Here is a 17,038-nt window from a genome sequence, read left to right as displayed (position 1 = left end):
GGGGAAACTGGAAGATATTTATTTTCAAGTGTGTCTTGGGTGCATCAGTGATATGCTATACACAAGCCATGCACTTTCAACAGTATTTTTCAAATAGACACGGTTGTTCTCTCTGCAGTCAGCAGCCTCTGGTTTCAGTGAGTCAACAGCTCTGCAGGTATTGCAGAAGGTCTTATTGCCTGGTTAATACAGGGCAGGGTCTTAGTCTCTTGCCACCCCTAAGGTCCTCATTATACATAAGCAGTCAGTACAACAAATAGAGAAGAAAAACAGCAGTGTCTTTCAAATTGTTCCTTGTTTAGCTACCAGCTGTAATTCTTGCAATTTGGGGAGAGGTTTGGGGAGGAGGAGCTGTGATCTTTCCTCTGTTTGCTTCTCTGGAACTTATTGGATTTGATATGAACTATACAGAGGCAGGTCTATGATTTGTGTATGTATGAAGGAAAATGCTGTCTGAATTAGAAATTACTATTTAGTGAAGGCTGGGTAAGGAGGGGTGGTTGAGACTCAAATCTTTCAACTAAAGCCCTTTAATTAGTTTTAGAATTGTCCCCTCAGTGCACTCTACATACGTTAACTCCTGTTAATGCTAGGGGGAGTTACACGACTCATATCAAGGACAGAGCAGTCCCCATTAAACCCAGTTACTATCTATTGCATGAGGGCCTTAAATGACTATACTAAAACTCATTATTAAAGGAAAGAACTATCAGCTTTATTTAATGCATCCTATCTGACCTCATTTCTGCATACTACTAACTAAAACTATCACAGTCGTGACCCAATATGCACAAGTGAAACCAGATATTGATTTTCCAGGGGTTGTTTTTATATTCCAGAGTCCTGGCTACCTCTTGACCATGTAAATGGAGTGACGGAGTTACCCTGCATCTATGCTTGGAAAAAGGCCACATTTAGGTCAGGCTTAGTTTGTGTGTGTTAGGTAAGCCCAACCTAAAGCGATCACTTTTCCTAGTCAAGACAAAGCTTCTGCGAACACAGGTGGAGCTCCTGAGGCTAACCTCAAGGTAGCCAGAAAGCCCTGTAAACATGGCTGCCAATTCTGTGCTGTGGGAGAAAAAGGCTGCTTCTTAACTCTTCCCTTTCCTGTTCCTGACTAGAAAGTGTGAGAAAGGCTGGTCCCCAGCTGCATCCTAAATCCCCTTCAGCAATTAGAGGTGGCACCATATTGGCAGGATCCTTGTCTGAAGTGAATTTAGAGGAGAGACACAAAGGCAATTATAGTGGTGCAGCTACTCTCAGGAAGTCTTTGCAAGTCTATGGGCTGCAGTTTGAGAACTCATGTTCTAAGAAGTATAATATCCTGTTTCCCTATTTCCACAGTTTATAGCCTTTCAGTCTCTTGATGACCCATGGAATGATGACATTTCTCCAGCAGAGAAAGGTTGTGTGGGATGTTCAGAGCACATCAATGTCATATGTAGATTGAGCTGGGCTGGGGGTGCGGTCATCACATAGCAGCATAGGTTTGTTGCTTCCTTTACATACTTCTAGCTTTTGTCATCCTAAGGAACTAAGATGTTGGAACTGTGAATCATAATCCGGTCTCTAACATGGAACTAGAGAGCAATAACCACAGGGCCTTCCCCTATTCATGTTTTGTATTTTTAATACTATAATTGAGCAGAGATCTTAAGGAAACACCCACCATCATCACCACAGTTTTTTAGCATCTGCCAAACATTTTGGGTTTGCATTTCTCTCAAATTAGACATGCAGACAGCATTGCAATAAAAATTACTTTGCTGCAGAAACTCTCTTTCCCACCCCTGGGCTGTCAGTCAGACTATAATTTCTTGGCACCAGCTACATTGAGCAGCTACTCAAGCCGTTCTCCTTATGCCATGTGCCCCCAAAATATCAGCTGTGAAAAAAATGATCTCAGCAAAGGGAGGGAGATTTAATATTTCTTTTAAAAGAAAAACTCTTCTAGTGCAGTGGTTCTCAATCAGGGGTACGCAGAGGTCTTCCAAGGGATACAGCAACTCATCTAGATATTTGCCTAATTTTACAAGTTACATAAAAGCACTAGCGAAGTCAGTACAAACTAAAATTTCATACAGTGACTTGTTCATACTGCTCTATATACTATGCACTGAAATGTAAGTACAATATTTATATTCCAGTTGATTTATTTAATAATTATGTGGTAAAAATGAGAAAGTAAGCAATTTGTCAGTAATAGTGTGCTGTGACACTTCTGTATTTTTATGTCTGATTTTGCAAGCAAGTAGTTATTAAGTGAGGTGAAACTTGGGAGTATGCAAGACAAATAAGACTCCTGAAAGGGGTACAGTAGTCTCTCAAGCCACCGTTCTAGTGAATGTTGTGCCTCATGGAGAGTGAAAGGTGCTGGACTGACAATGCTAGAGTTCAAAGCCCTCTATTTAGCCAGAAGGCAAGTACAGTGTAGGCAGCCACAGTTCTTTGTCCACAGCCTTTATCAGAGGGATGTGTTCTTGTGGTGACAGGATAGTTCAGTCTTTATGCTCATTCTGTGTTTGTTCTCTCTGTAGAGACTACAAAGAAGGGTGTCTGGTGCAGAGGGATTTTTAAATGTGGATCTGTCTCCAGGAAAACTGGACTGAGATCACCAACTTATTTCACTAAGGGGCATAGACAGTGATCTGACATCAGCAATTTTTCAGTGACCGCTAATCCTGGTTGGTATCAGGACAGATCCTCAGAGGATGTAAAATGGCATATGCCAATTTACACTAACTGGGGATCCGGCCCTTAATGATGGCTATTAATTACAGTAGCACCTAGATCAGGGTTTCTGAACCCATGGGTCACAACCCAGAATTGGCTCACCAGAATTTGTCAAAGGGTTCCATGGGAGTCCTGGGGGTGGGGTGTCAGTAGAGTGACCAGATAGCAAGTGTGAAAAATTGAGACAGAGGGTGGGGGGTAATAGACATCTATGTAAGAAAAAGCCCCAAATATCTGGACTGTCCCTATAAAATCGGGACATCTGGTCACCCTAGGTGTCGGGTCCTGCCCTGGGAGAGGGGAGGCCTATGCGGCTTATAGAACACACCCCACACTACTCCTGCAGCTCCAGTCTCTTGGGGCTGGTTGGGCTCAGCTCCCTGCTTCAGGTGTTGCAACCTGGTGCAGAGGGTCACAGTGCTGCTCAGGTTTGGCCCAGCTGTCCCTCCATCATGATGATGGCAGTGGCGTAGCAAGGTGGAAAAAACAGGGGGAGCAGAAATAAAAAAAGGCTCACCTGGAGGCGCTCTGGGTCTCCAGCAGCCCTTCGGCGTCGGGTCCTTCACTCGCTACGCGGGGGTAGGGGGGAAGGTCCAAATTGGAGTGAGTAGCTCTGTGCCCCATGTGGCAGGGCAGGTCACAGCACCACTCACATAAATTTGGCCTGGGGACTCCCCATCCACCAGGCCAAACCTGAGTGGCACTGTGACCCTAGAGGTTGCAATGTTTGGAGCAGGGAGCTGAGCCCAGACAGCCCTGCAGGATAGGGATAGGAGATGCCACTATAGTACACACGGTGTACTTATTTAGCATTTATTACATCAATGTGTATATTATTTATCGTGGGTAAGAAATAGTTAGTAAGCAAAATGTTTTTTCGCACTAAAGCTATTCACTGGGTTATGAGAGGCCCCAATGATTCCTGAGCCCAAAAAGGTTAAGAACCACTGACCTAGATAATTACAGCTGTTGTGCTGTGTATCGGTGGCTTTAATTTTGGGGTGACTAGATCATTTAAAGTTATTTTTAGAGCTGTCTCTTATGGCTCTCTCCCCTTTTTTGTGTCAGGTTTTTTAACCTTAGGGATGGTAAGCAAGCAAACTGGAATGAAAGCCATAAAGCTATAAATTACACCTCTACTAGATCCACAATATGTTACCAATTACCTCTGCTTCATTATTCATGTCCCGGGGGAAAACATGCATCCAACCACCCCACAACCCCAGAAAGGTCAGTACTAGAATGAACACTGTGACGCTTTTTAATTAGTGGAAAAACAAACATCGCCTCTGCCTCACATATGATATTGGTGTCCAGGATGACAAGTTGAGTAATTTTGCTGCCGTTCTCTGAGCTCATTGCGTACCACAGGCTAAGTCATTCATAGCAACATTGTCACCCTCTGGAAAGTAGGGAGGAAAGCAGGCGCTGTGGGAGAAGGGTTGAAAGATCCCAGGAGACTGAGTAACAGGGACCTTGGAGGTTGTTTTTTTTATACAAGTGTCAGCAAACAGTGTAGAAAATCACATTAAAGCTAGGGGTCACATCGGTAGACTACAGCAATCTGTACTGCTTCATCGCTGGAGGTTACAGGAGCTTTACACAGCAGGTTTTGGTGTTGGGGTGGGTGTTCCCCTTGTCCTGATTAGGTTTCTTTGACTCTGCTCTATCTTTAAAAGCTGCTTGGGGCAGCAGGGCTGAATAGAGGGATTCTGGAGCAAAGTGGAGTGCTCAGCCTGCTAGCAGGGGTGGAAGTGACTTAAAAGTCTTACTAGTACGGGGACCTGGCCCTGGGCCTCAGAAGGGGCAGGGCCTTGGGCCGAAGGGGCAGGGCCTCGGGCAGAAGGGACAGGTCTGTGGGTCAGCCTCCCCCAGCCAACCCTTTGGGAGGGCAGGGGACCTTAACGTTGGCTTTATACAGGCCTGTACCGGCGGCCACTTCTTACTGGTACACCGTACCAGCCCACTTTCACCTCTGTGTGCTGGTGAATTACATGCAATTACACCGAATGCACTTTCAGCTCACCTCAGCTATTTCATAAGAGGTTCCTGGTTTCTGGCTCCTGGGAATTAACTGAAAGATTTGTGTATGTGTTTGCTTAACTGCGTTCTTTTCTCTGTGCTAATCAGCTTTGAAACTAGGAAGTAACTATATATGTAGCTACATATATATATATATACACACACAAACATAAAAGGATTTTAGAACATAGCAACACACCTGGGAATGGGCTAGAAGAGAGCTGGTTTCTCTCAGCAATTATGAGGAAAAAAAGCTGAGCTTTGTGCACTCTTAATTCCCCCCTGCCTGGGAGGATGCTTCAGGTCATCTGTGTATGTGTTGATTTTGTTGTATTTTTGTAAATGAAACATTCAGCCTTCAAATATTTTCCTTTTAAATTTAAAACAAGTCAAGGTATGTTTTCTCTTAAAAATTCAGTGATGGTGGAAGATCAGAATACAGTTTTTTTCCCCCTCCACTGTCAGTCTTGGGGTTTATTACAAAACAAAGATTTGCAACGCTTGCTGAGAAAGGGCATGGCTTTCTGCCTTAACTCACTCCTAGTGTCGGGCTTCTTAAATACAAATCCACACTCAGCTTTGTGCGATTCACTAATTCTTCTTGCCAGCCCTATAGTCTCTACACTGGAGGAGAAACCTGGGAGAAGTTCTGTACTTGGTCTTCCACCTTCTATGGATCTCTGGTGGGTTCCCACATTTGTGCCTTTCTAACCACAAGGTTTTGCTTGGATTTTTTAAGTACCTGGGTAATTAGTTCTGTTTTGTTGTTTGTATAAATATCTACAGACTGTTAAGAATTTTTAGATTCAAAGAAAAAGATTGCAGGAAAATAATTTATGTCTTTTTTAAAATTTTGCATTAATTTAGAGCTAGATTCTGCTGCTCTCTTACTCATGCCAAATGTTACCTTATTCCAAGAATTGTCCTTTTAACTTTCAGCAGGATCTACTTTCCAGCTATGGTACTACTCACTATGAATGTGAATGGAAAAATGTGGCCCATTGTGATTTATGAAACCAAGGGAACTGACAGCAGGAGCTAAGGCTAATCTTTGCATAATACCTGTTTTCACTATCCATAAATGCTGACAAGCATTATGCAAGATTCCCACATACAGTTCTGGCAAGGGACTTCAATTATGACTTGAAACATCACCAGCTATTCCAGTTCTGGGTCCACAAACTTCTCTGTCAGCACACCTCAATTCTGACTTTCAACACCTCTTCCTATTCCCATCCTGGACTTCTACTGAGCAGAAAACATGAACTGTACAGTGGTTTTATGTGTACAGAAAGAGGACTTGAATGAGACCCCACCCAAACGATGTCATGTATGACATACATCAGGAATTGGACTTTGGTCCGCAGAGGTAAAAGACTATTTCAGTATCCCACTACACCATCTCTCCATCAATGTCAAGGCCTTGTCTATACTACGGGGAGTGGGGAAGAGATTGATCTAAGTTACACAACTTCAGCTACATGAATAATGTAGCTGAAGTCAACATACTTAGATCTACTTACCACGGGGTCCACACTATGCTGTGTCGACAGGAGATGCTCTCCCGTCAACTCCCCTTGTGCTTCTCGTTCAGGTGGAGTACAGGAATCGATGGGAGAGTAATCTGTCGTTGATTTAGCGGGTCTTCACTAGACCCGCTAAATCAACTGCTGATGCATCGATTGCCGTGTATCATCCCCCGGTAAGTGTAGACAAGCCCTAAGTTGTTGCTGGAGACAATGGGACCAGAAGGATGTTTAGTCGCAAAAGGTAAACCTAATCCTTAGATTACTGATATTAAAAAAATAGAGAGGGAGACTAATGGTCACTGTTAATATATATGATTCAGTTAGTGCTGACTCTTTGTTTTATTGTACTGCACTTTATTTGCAATGGATACGTCTCTCGGTCTGTAAGAGCCTGGTCATTCTCTAGGTGTTCCTGAGGTTTCCCTCCCCATCATTCCATTTTCCCTTATTGCAACTGAAATGAATAAAAAGCTGGGGAAGAAATCTTGACACTGTTGTTTCTTTAAATGTTATCTTGCAGGTATGGCCTCGCATGTGCAAGTTTTCTCCCCTCACACCCTTCAGTCAAGTGCCTTCTGTAGTGTGAAGAAACTGAAAGTGGAACCGAGTTCTAACTGGGATATGACTGGGTACGGCACACATAGCAAAGTCTACAGCCAGACCAAGAACGTGCAGTCCTCCCAAGCGGCAGCAGCAGCAGTCAACGCCTCCCTCCAGATTCCCAACCCCAGTATCCCTTACGAACAGACCATCATCTTTCCAGCAAGCACGGGGCACATCGTGGTGACATCTGCCAGCAGCACTTCTGGTGTCGTTGCAGTGTCTGGGCAAGCATTGGGCGGACCTCACAACCTGATGCGTCGAAGCACTGTGAGCCTTCTGGACACCTACCAAAAATGTGGACTTAAGCGCAAGAGCGAGGAAATTGAGAACACAAGCAGTGTGCAGATAATTGAAGAGCATCCACCAATGATTCAGAACAATGCCAGTGGAGCCACAGTAGCTACTGCCACTACATCCACTGCCACATCCAAAAACAGTGGCTCCAACAGCGAAGGGGATTACCAGCTGGTACAACATGAAGTGCTGTGTTCTATGACCAACACATATGAAGTATTAGAATTTCTTGGCCGGGGAACCTTTGGGCAAGTGGTCAAATGCTGGAAACGTGGCACTAATGAGATTGTAGCTATCAAGATCCTGAAGAACCATCCTTCCTATGCCCGACAAGGTCAGATTGAAGTGAGCATCCTGGCCCGGTTGAGTACGGAAAGTGCAGATGACTACAACTTTGTCCGAGCCTATGAGTGCTTCCAGCACAAAAATCACACTTGCTTGGTCTTTGAAATGTTGGAGCAGAACCTCTATGATTTTCTAAAGCAAAACAAATTCAGTCCTTTGCCCCTTAAGTATATCCGGCCAATCCTCCAGCAGGTAGCAACAGCCCTAATGAAGCTGAAAAGCTTGGGACTGATTCACGCAGATCTCAAGCCAGAGAACATCATGTTGGTAGACCCATCCCGACAACCATACAGGGTCAAGGTCATAGACTTTGGTTCAGCTAGTCACGTGTCTAAGGCTGTGTGTTCAACCTACCTTCAATCCAGATATTACAGGTAAGAGAGTTGTGTCAAATAATGTCAAGGAAGATGTTTTTTTCTGGAAGATCCTATAAAAACCTCTATGGTCAGCTGTTTTTTCTTGCCATCTTTTGTATCTGTACTGAATGCTGAATTGTGATGGCTAGACTCTCATGATGGGTTGTATGTCCATTGCCAAAATGAAAGAAAAGTAATTTAACATCTTGGGGTGATGTCCATTAAAAGCCATTGTTAATTTGCAAATAACCTTCAAAAATTGACTGATTAAAAAAGGAGTTTGTCAATTAAAACTGACAAGATAATTTAGAAAAGCATCCCTTCTCCCTCCCCCCCTCCCCCCCGACTCCTGAGTCTTATTCCACAGTGTGAGCTAGATCCTCGGAGTTGTTGAGTTGGTGCATTTTCCTGCAAAGTCAATGCAAGCTACAGCGACTTGAATTTTAAAAGTTTTTTTTATCCGTAAACAATGAATTAACATTTTAAATATAAATAACCAGATTTACAGGCTTCTTTGTATGGCTGAAATGATGGACTTTATAAAAATGATGTGCAACCATATAAAGAAGTTGTACAAATCTAACAGTTGCCTTGAAATAGTAGTTTTCCAGGCTGTGGGCCTGATGCAAAACCCATTGGAGTCCACAGTCAGAGTCACATTGACTGCAGTGGGCTGTGGGTCAGGCCGTACCGGAACACATTTTAGTATATAACTTTGTTTTAATGGTAATTTATTTTCAGTGTTTGAAATTTACTCAGTATGACAATCTGTACACTTATGTTCACCCCTTTTACAAGACTATGATACATTTTGTACAGAGTATGCCTTGTGAGGTATCATTTGAAAACTCATAATTTGCTGATCATTATTGTCCTGATAAAATATTTGTGGCAACATTGTATGTAAAGTTATAAAATTCTACTACAGAACGTTACTGAGATGTTCCGATTTTAGAAAAGCAGGCACAGACCAGTTCCTCAAAGACCAAAGGCAAACTGATGCCTCAGCCAGGTGTCAACAAAATCAAATAGACTATCATCCAGTTAAGAGGCCACTCTTCAGCAGGAAAAAGGGTGTGAGTGAGAAATTTACATTTTGGAAAAGAAACTGCTGGAAGTTCTTGTCCCCACAGACTTTCTCTTTCTTGAGCCCCAGGCTGGAGAATTGATGGGACACAGCAGTTCATCTGTCCAGATTGTACCCTGGGTAATGTCACAGCCAAGTAGGAAGGATGAATGAGTATTGTCCATATTTCTGGGTGGGGTTGAGACTGGCATCCTGGCTAAGGTTTATTGATCTCCACTTTTTACCCTTTAACCACAGGCAGGTGCTGTCTTAGGGTGAAATTCAGAATTGTACAGAGGGCACACCCAAGTTGCATGTACCATTTAAGTTCTGCTTAAGTCTGTAATATAGGGCTTTGGTAGTACCTAATCCTTGTGCATAGAGAGGAAAGAGGGTTAGGGCACTAGCCTCGCACTTGGGAGACCAGGATTCAATTCCTTGTTCCAGAACAGACTGCCTGTTTGCCCTTTAGCCTTTTTGTCCCTCAGTTCCCCAATCTGTAAAAATTTAGGATAATAGTTTTCAGAGTAGCAGCTGTGTTAGTCTGTATTCACAAAAAGAAAAGGAGTGCTTGTGGCACCTTAGAGACTAACAAATTTATTTGAGCATATATATAAATTTGTTAGTCTCTAAGGTGCCACCAGTACTCCTTTTCTTTTTAGGATAATAGTATTTCCCTACCTGACAAGGGGGTTAGGAGGATAAAGATTGCTAAAGATTGTGAAGTGCTGTGAGATATATGGATAAAAAGTGCTACATAAGAGGTAGGTATTATTTGTGCAGCCCCATTGGGGTGAATTTCATCCTTGGAGTGTGTCTTAACTCAAGGATGCAAAGCTTCCTGTGCAGATATATTCTCTCTCAAGAACCTTCCTATTGTCCCAGCCGCTTAGACCCAGAGCATTCCAAGGCTTTAGAACTGTGACACCTCTGTTCGAAACAAAGAGAGAATTAGTTTACAGATGACAGCTGCATTTAGATATTTTCGGGAATTGTCTCTGTTGTCATAAGTCTCTGAAACAGCAGCGGTACAGTGGTATGGTGACTTCTTGAAATGATGATGACTTCCGTGAAATGATAACTTGTTGATAACTGATTTGATCAAAATCTGGCATGGCAGCATGCCTGGCTCATGGGTTAGATGCAATAGCTGTTTCTTGTGTAAAAGCAGATTAGTTGCTCCACTTCTAAAGAGGATGTTCATCTTTTACAACAGGAGGGCTTTTCAAACCCCTTCTCCCCCAAATACCGCAGCTTTCAGACACTACAGGCAAAGCCCAGCAGAGCTGGGAGGTGGGGAAGAGTTAATTTTCACAGTAACAGGAATTTTGACAGCTGTAACACTGCAGCAGCTGATTGTTATCTCTTTGTCCTTTCCTCTGAAGGAGGCCAAAAAAAGAGGAAAAAAAAGCCAGTTTATACCTCAGAAGAGGCTTAGTAAATGAAATATTCCACCTGATGACAGTCCCATCTTCCAGGGGAGACATGTTTCTGCTATAAATATGCAAAAGGTTTTAGGGTTGCAGTTACCTTACTGGGTGGATGAAGAAAAATTATAATGATAATTCGGGCATTTTGTTGTCGAGTTATCTGCACTGGTGGCCCAGGTTCCAAGCTGAAAGACAGAAGGGACAGCTGGAATGAAATGTGAGATACAAAACAGAAATGAAAGAGAAAAATGGTTGGTTCTCAGTGACAGTCACAAAGTGCTTTTGTGACAGTCTCTGGGGAAGAAAAAAGCTTAATAACATTCTCTTATTATGCTTTGAAATTTTATTCCTGCCCAGACTGAAGCTGCAACTTGTTAGATAATAATTCCTACTCAACTAATTCCTCTCCTGATTTCCATTCCTGATGCGAGGGGGAAAGGACAGTAGTTCATTAAAAAAAAAGTATTTGGGATGAATTACATCGGCAGGGGGCTGCTGATGAAGCTAAATTCAAATAATGGACAAAATTCATATTATTCTTCCTTATGTTCTTATTCGGGCGGGGGGATAGCAGAAAATAAAGGCCTGCTTTATTCCAAAGAGAGGCATTTTCGTACTGGGGTATACATGTTGAATAATAAATCCATTTAATTGATTTTCTTGCCATGGCTATATAAGAAGTGATGGAATGACAAGCCAGGTGCTTGGCTGGCTGGTTCTTGCTCACATGCTCAGGGCCTAACTGTTTGCTATAGGAAAGGAATTCTCCTCCAGGACAGATTGGCAGTGATCTCAGGGGTTTTCCGCCTTCTTCTGCAGCATGTGGGTGCGGGTCTCTTGCCACGATTTTCTGGGTATCTCTCACTTAATCATTTTCCTGCCTTTGTGAGGGCCTTGAGCATTGGTGCATCTTGGTCCCCGCTATTCTCTGCTTGGGTTGTCTGCAGGAGCCTCCCCAAGCACCGGCTCTGCAGCTCCCATTGGCTGGAAACACTGCCAAGGAGCCAAAGGGACATGAAAGAAAGAAAGAAAGAAAGAAAGAAAGAAAGAAAGAGGCAAGATGTCCCCTGTCTCCCCCTCAACCCCCCCCATCCTGTGTGCTGGAAGCTATATCTAAGCGGTTGACACTACCGGTTCATTAGTATAAGCCCAGACACCTGATGGTTTCATAGCCAAAGAGCAGTTACACTTGCATCCTTTTTTTCCCCCCTAAATCACTGATCATCCATTCAGGGACAATCCCACTTAGTTCTAATTTAGTTGTAAGCCTTTTACAGTAGCCTTTTCACCCCAGGCAGAGATTCTGTCAGTGTTGTGGTCAAAGATATAAGTGAAAAGGGGAATGCGGTGTGGTGAGGAGGAGACTTTTTTCTCCCCCACTTCTTCACTGCGATATAAATCATGCCCATTTCAATCAGAGCAATACGCATCCTGTATCACTCCTACCCTGCCTGATGCCTAAATGGTATATAAAATGGCACCTGTGGATGTGGCTGGGTGCTGCTTTAACTTTCTAATAGAAATAGTTCCTAACCTGCATCCCAATAACCAGGGGCTCTGTTCTTGCCAAGTATCGCAAGCTAAGGAGGTTTGGGTCTGACCAATGAACGTTCAAAGAGAAGGTTAAGTGATGACTTGATCCTAATCTATAAGTACCTACGGTGGGAACAGAAATATGACCAGAGAAAGCTCTGTAGTCTAGCCGACAAAGGTATAACAAGACCCAATGGCTGAAGCTGAATCTAGACAAATTCAGACTAGAAATAAGGTGCACATTTTTAGCAGTGAGGGTAATTGATCACTGGAACAACTTTTCACTGCAGAGGTGGCTATATTTCACTTGTGGGGGAAATAATCACTTTATGAAGTATATATACATATATATAATATATATATATATATAATGCATAACATGCTTTGCAATCATTTAGGAGGCAGAATACTACAAATGTAAGATTATGACTATCACTCTGCCCTACAAACAAATAAAAATAATTGGAATGCTTTGTTTTAAAAGCATTCAGAATGTACTGTAAGTGGCCAGGGCGTTGGATGCTTATGTTGGAGGTAAGTGGGAAATCCTGAAATATCCAGGCTGTTGAGAATGAGATTTGTGAGCACTTTGGAAAGATGGTTTCATTGTTGCCACTATTTCAGATGCTGCAGAGAAATGTATAGATATTGCGTGCAAAGCTTTCCTGCCATGTCTGGTAATACTAGCGATTTGATACTACACACTTATTGGCTGACAAATTTCTAGACTATTTTAGTGGGTAAATGACTCTCTGGCTATTTTACAAGTTTCTTTTGCCTGAATTTGTTAGATTAGCCAGGTAAACGTTAGTATTTGTGATGGCGAGAACTGGACATAGTGTTTCCTGACCCTTAGCTCTGTCAAAGCCCCTTATTCCTGTCCTGCCACACCTTGTGCTCCTCCAATCTCCTCAAATGGCAAAGCTAATGCACTTAACTTGTAAAACCTTCTGCAATTCTGAGCTTCCACACTTCTCTCCAAACATACCTCCAATTTAGATCTGATGCACCTTCTGCTTTTCCATCAGCGGAATCCACATAGCTCTCTCCCAGTGTGCTTCAATCCTTCTCTGCTTTGCCTGTCCTGTATGTCTCTGAGATCCAGACTGTCAATTGTGCAAGATTAGCTGATGGTTTTGAGAGGATGTTCCCTCTCTGGACTAGAATGAAACCACCAAGTTCATCACTGGTAATCTAAGGTCACAAAGCCTCCCTGAACTAAATGCACAGTGCATAAACTCACTACCTACAGAGCACACTTCCTACTCCTCCACTAAGGTGCCCCTCTCACTGCTGCGTCATTGAATTTTCTTTGTGAGCATTTGTTTTCAGGTCCTCACTTTAAAAAGTGAGAAGCCTGAAGAGCCATTTATCCAGCTCTGAAGGGATTAGGAAAGCCATACATTCTGTACCCTTTGGCTAGCTCCAGGGGCTCATTTCAGAGCCGGCCAGCCTGCTTTCCTGCTTTTCAGAGCTGGACAGCCTGGCCTTTTTAATTTTTGTTGAACTTGTGAGTATGAAGTGAAGGGCCGTCGAAGTTCTTCCATGAAAATCATTTCCATAATCCCATTTACCAGCATCTTATTGCAAGCTGATGGGCACACTGGCATGCAGATGTGCTCCTAGATACAGGACTGTAGACATCTTCCTTTCTGTATTGACATGAATGGTCCCCTCATCTTTCCATGCTGGTCTCTAACACTCCCTAGTCTCCATCCCAGTGGGTTGGTTGTGATATAAAGGTACTTTGGATTATAGCGTGTAGCAGAGACAATACAGACCAATACTGGATTTTATAAAGGGCAGTGCAAGATTGGAGTTCCTATTCGCGGTTGGTAAAGTCTGGTCTATTTAATTTCTCCTCCCATTTCAGGGATACAGAAATGTCAGGTTTCATGCAGTGACTTTTGGGTGCCACAGTATTGCAGAACAGCGGGTACATTTTAGAAGACTTGTGGGGTGGAGAGGGAACAAATATCCCATTTGAAACAATTCTGCATCGATACCAGACACGTACCAAGGAGGCTGGAGTTTGGATTTGCTTTTGTAGAACAAAAGCTCAGCTGAGGAAGTTTTGCAAAACCAATACCAAGGTTAGCTTAATCTTGGTTCCATTTTATCTAAACCACCAAAGTTGGGAGGGAAATTGAGGTTCCAGCTTGAAAGCTTTTGGCTTTCTCACAACACTTGATGGCCAAGCCAGGATGGCTTTGGTTTTGCAAAACCAAAGCAGGAGTGGTTCTAAGACAGGTTCCATTTTATCTAGATGACCACAAAATGGGGATGAAAAGCCAGTGGAGCTCCCACAGAGCTCTGAACAGAGGTTATGTACTCTGTATATGCTAAATTTACCCTCTTCCTGGGATTTGGTTTTATTTAGAATAACAAAACTTAGACCTCACCCTAAGCTTTCTCATCAAGCCTGGCTGTCCCTAGGGTTTTCCCTGCAAAACCTCCTCTGTTACACTCCTAGTTCCCTCCACTGAGAGAGAGACATTCCAGGTCCTCTTTTGTCCTGTTGAAGTTAACAAGTGACCCCTTTCTGTATGACTGAGAAGTAATTACACTGCATCTCTCAGTCTGGGGCAGGCTCCTGACATTAGGATGCCTTGACTAAGAAGCCTGGCATCCATCCTTATGCAGCGTCTTAAAGGCTGCTGTTCGGTTCCAGGGAAGTTCAAGAAAAGGTAGTTTATGTATTTATTAACTAAATGTATAAAATATGTCCAGTTATGCATATCACAAGATACACAATATTAATAATAATAAAACACACTATTGTGTAGAAGAAAACAGAGGGGCACTTCTCAGAACACTGCTGATCCAAATAGAGATACTTCTCATCCAAACATCCCAACCCAAGCCCCTAAAGCCTGAGGAAAGAGAGTAGTCTTGTGCTTTGCCCTAAAGGTTATTCCAGGCTTATTCCTGAGCCGAAGAAGAAATGAATTCCAGAACTGAGGGCCCTCTACTTAGAATGCTGTATCTAATGGTCCATAAGGCAATGGATACACAGAGGTCTTCCAAGGGGTACATCAACTCATCTAGATATTTGCCTTGTTTTACAACAGGCTATAAAAAAAGCTCTAGCGAAGTCAGTACAAACTAAAATTTCATACAATGACTTGTTTATACTGCTCTATGTACTATACACTGAAATGGAAGTACAATATTTATATTCCAATTGATTTATTTTATAATTATATGGTAAAAATTAGAAAGTCAGCACTTTTTCAGTAATAGTGGGCTGTGACACTTCTGTATTTTTATGTCTAATTTTGTAAGCAGGTAGTTTTTAAGTGAAGTGAAACGTGGGGGTAGGCAAGACAAATCAGACTCCTGAAAGGGGTACAGTAGTCTGGAAAGGTTGAGAGCCACTGTTCTAGGTGACTAAATCTAGGGCTTCTTAGATAAAACACCCCAGCACATCTCGGCTTTCTGGCAGCTCATGGAGAGAGAGCCAGGCCCCAGAGCAAAGTCAAAAGCTTGAATTGTACCAAACAAAAAGACAGCATAGTGGTTAGAAGACAGGTGTACTATGTTCCCAATGGCTAATACTGCTGTTGAGGTGAGCAGGCTCATTCTACAGCGGCTGTAGATTCCAAACATTGCAATAATCCAAGGAGGCACAAAGGCATGGTTCACATATCCAAGAGGAAAGGTCGCAGACATCCCATTGCACACTCAGATGAAAAAAGATTTTTGCCACCAAAGTCACCAGAGGAGGAACCAGAGACCCAAAAGCACTGTATAGTCTGGGCTTTAGCCCATCTGTTATCTATACCTTGTATTTTCTGTATTTCTTTCCCATTGTTCTTCGCTGCTAGGGTTATTTGCATTAAAAAGGATGTTTGTTTTTGAAGAGTTCATAATTTCCAGCTGCTTCTCTCCCTGACCTGAAGTCATAATCCCTGCAAGTTAGGGGCATCACAATTGGTTAATATGGAAATGGACAGAATTTCCAGAGTGACAAACAGAGGTGGATTATGACTTCAGGTGTTAGAATAAGCAGCAGGAGCAGAGGAATTTCTAAGCAAAGATCCTGTTTTTATGAAAATGGCCATTGTACAAAAGAACAATCAAAATACAGAAAATAAGAGAAATGCAAATTTGTTTCTAAAAAAAGGAATGTTTTCCCAAAGCATCAGCAGCTCTTCAAGTGTGCCAGTGATTTGCCATTATAGCAGGTGCAAAGCTTTAAAACAAGCAGTGCCTTCTGAAATATACCTTCCCACAGCTTTCAAATGTATCTATGTATGGCTCCTTTAAATGGTCAGATGTTTTTGTGGTTCAGGCAGTGGACTGGGCCTCAGAATTCAATTCCCAGCTCTGACTTAGACTGCCCGAGGGACATTGGGCAAGTCACTTCATCTCTCTGTGCCACAGATCCACAATTGTAAAATGCTGGATAATAACATTTCTATTCTCCCACCCTTTGTCTGTCTTGTCTACTTAGATTTTAAACTCTCTGGGCAGGAACTTTCTCTTTCTGTGTGTTTGTACAGTGCCTAGCACAATGGGGCCCCAACCCTGGGCAGGACACTACCATTACTCAAATAAATGTAGGGATTATTGGGTGATATAGGGAGATTCTGTGCCTGGATCAGGGTGATTAATGCAGCAGCCTCTGGTAATGGTATCATTTCAGAGCAGAGGTACTTATCCTGGCAAACCTACATGGCCACCTTTGTATTCAGTGGCGTTGCAGAGCCCCAAAATAATTACAGAGTAACATCTTGCCATTATATTATGACATCTGCATCACTGTGATACAGCGCCATATTCTGAGCTGCTGCCATGCTACAATGTAACATCAGGACATAGCATCACAATTGTTTTGTGCATTGGCATGAGGCAGGGTGAGGATCCACCCTTGTGAATGGCATCTTTGCTGACTGCCAGACCTGGGGAAAAACAGTAAACAAAAAGCCCCATGCATCCCAGTTTTGAAACAAAATACTTTGGCAGTGTCTACGCACCTCTGGTATCCACTTTCCACAGATATCCTAGCAAATGAGTTTCCTGGCAGGAATGATTCCAGATTTTAAGGTCTGTTGAGGAGGAACCACAGAAAGCCAGTGCTGACTATGTAGACAATTTTGCATTGGAAATGTGATTGTAAATTAC

General features: G+C 42.8%; 1 protein-coding gene across 1 annotated transcript in view; it reads left to right on the top strand.

Moving 5' to 3' along the window:
- Positions 1-17,038, top strand: part of HIPK2 (homeodomain interacting protein kinase 2) — a 178,258-nt gene that overhangs the window by 54,015 nt on the left and 107,205 nt on the right. The window contains exon 2 of the mRNA XM_077807538.1: positions 6,805-7,900. Within this exon, the coding sequence (XP_077663664.1) occupies positions 6,805-7,900 (1,096 nt within the window). The remainder of the gene's footprint in view (positions 1-6,804; positions 7,901-17,038) is intronic.

Source organism: Eretmochelys imbricata, chromosome 1 (genome assembly GCF_965152235.1).
Source record: "Eretmochelys imbricata isolate rEreImb1 chromosome 1, rEreImb1.hap1, whole genome shotgun sequence".
NCBI lineage: Eukaryota > Metazoa > Chordata > Testudines > Cheloniidae > Eretmochelys > Eretmochelys imbricata.
Note: the sequence above shows the minus strand (reverse complement) of the source record. Positions and strands in the feature narration are given on the sequence as shown.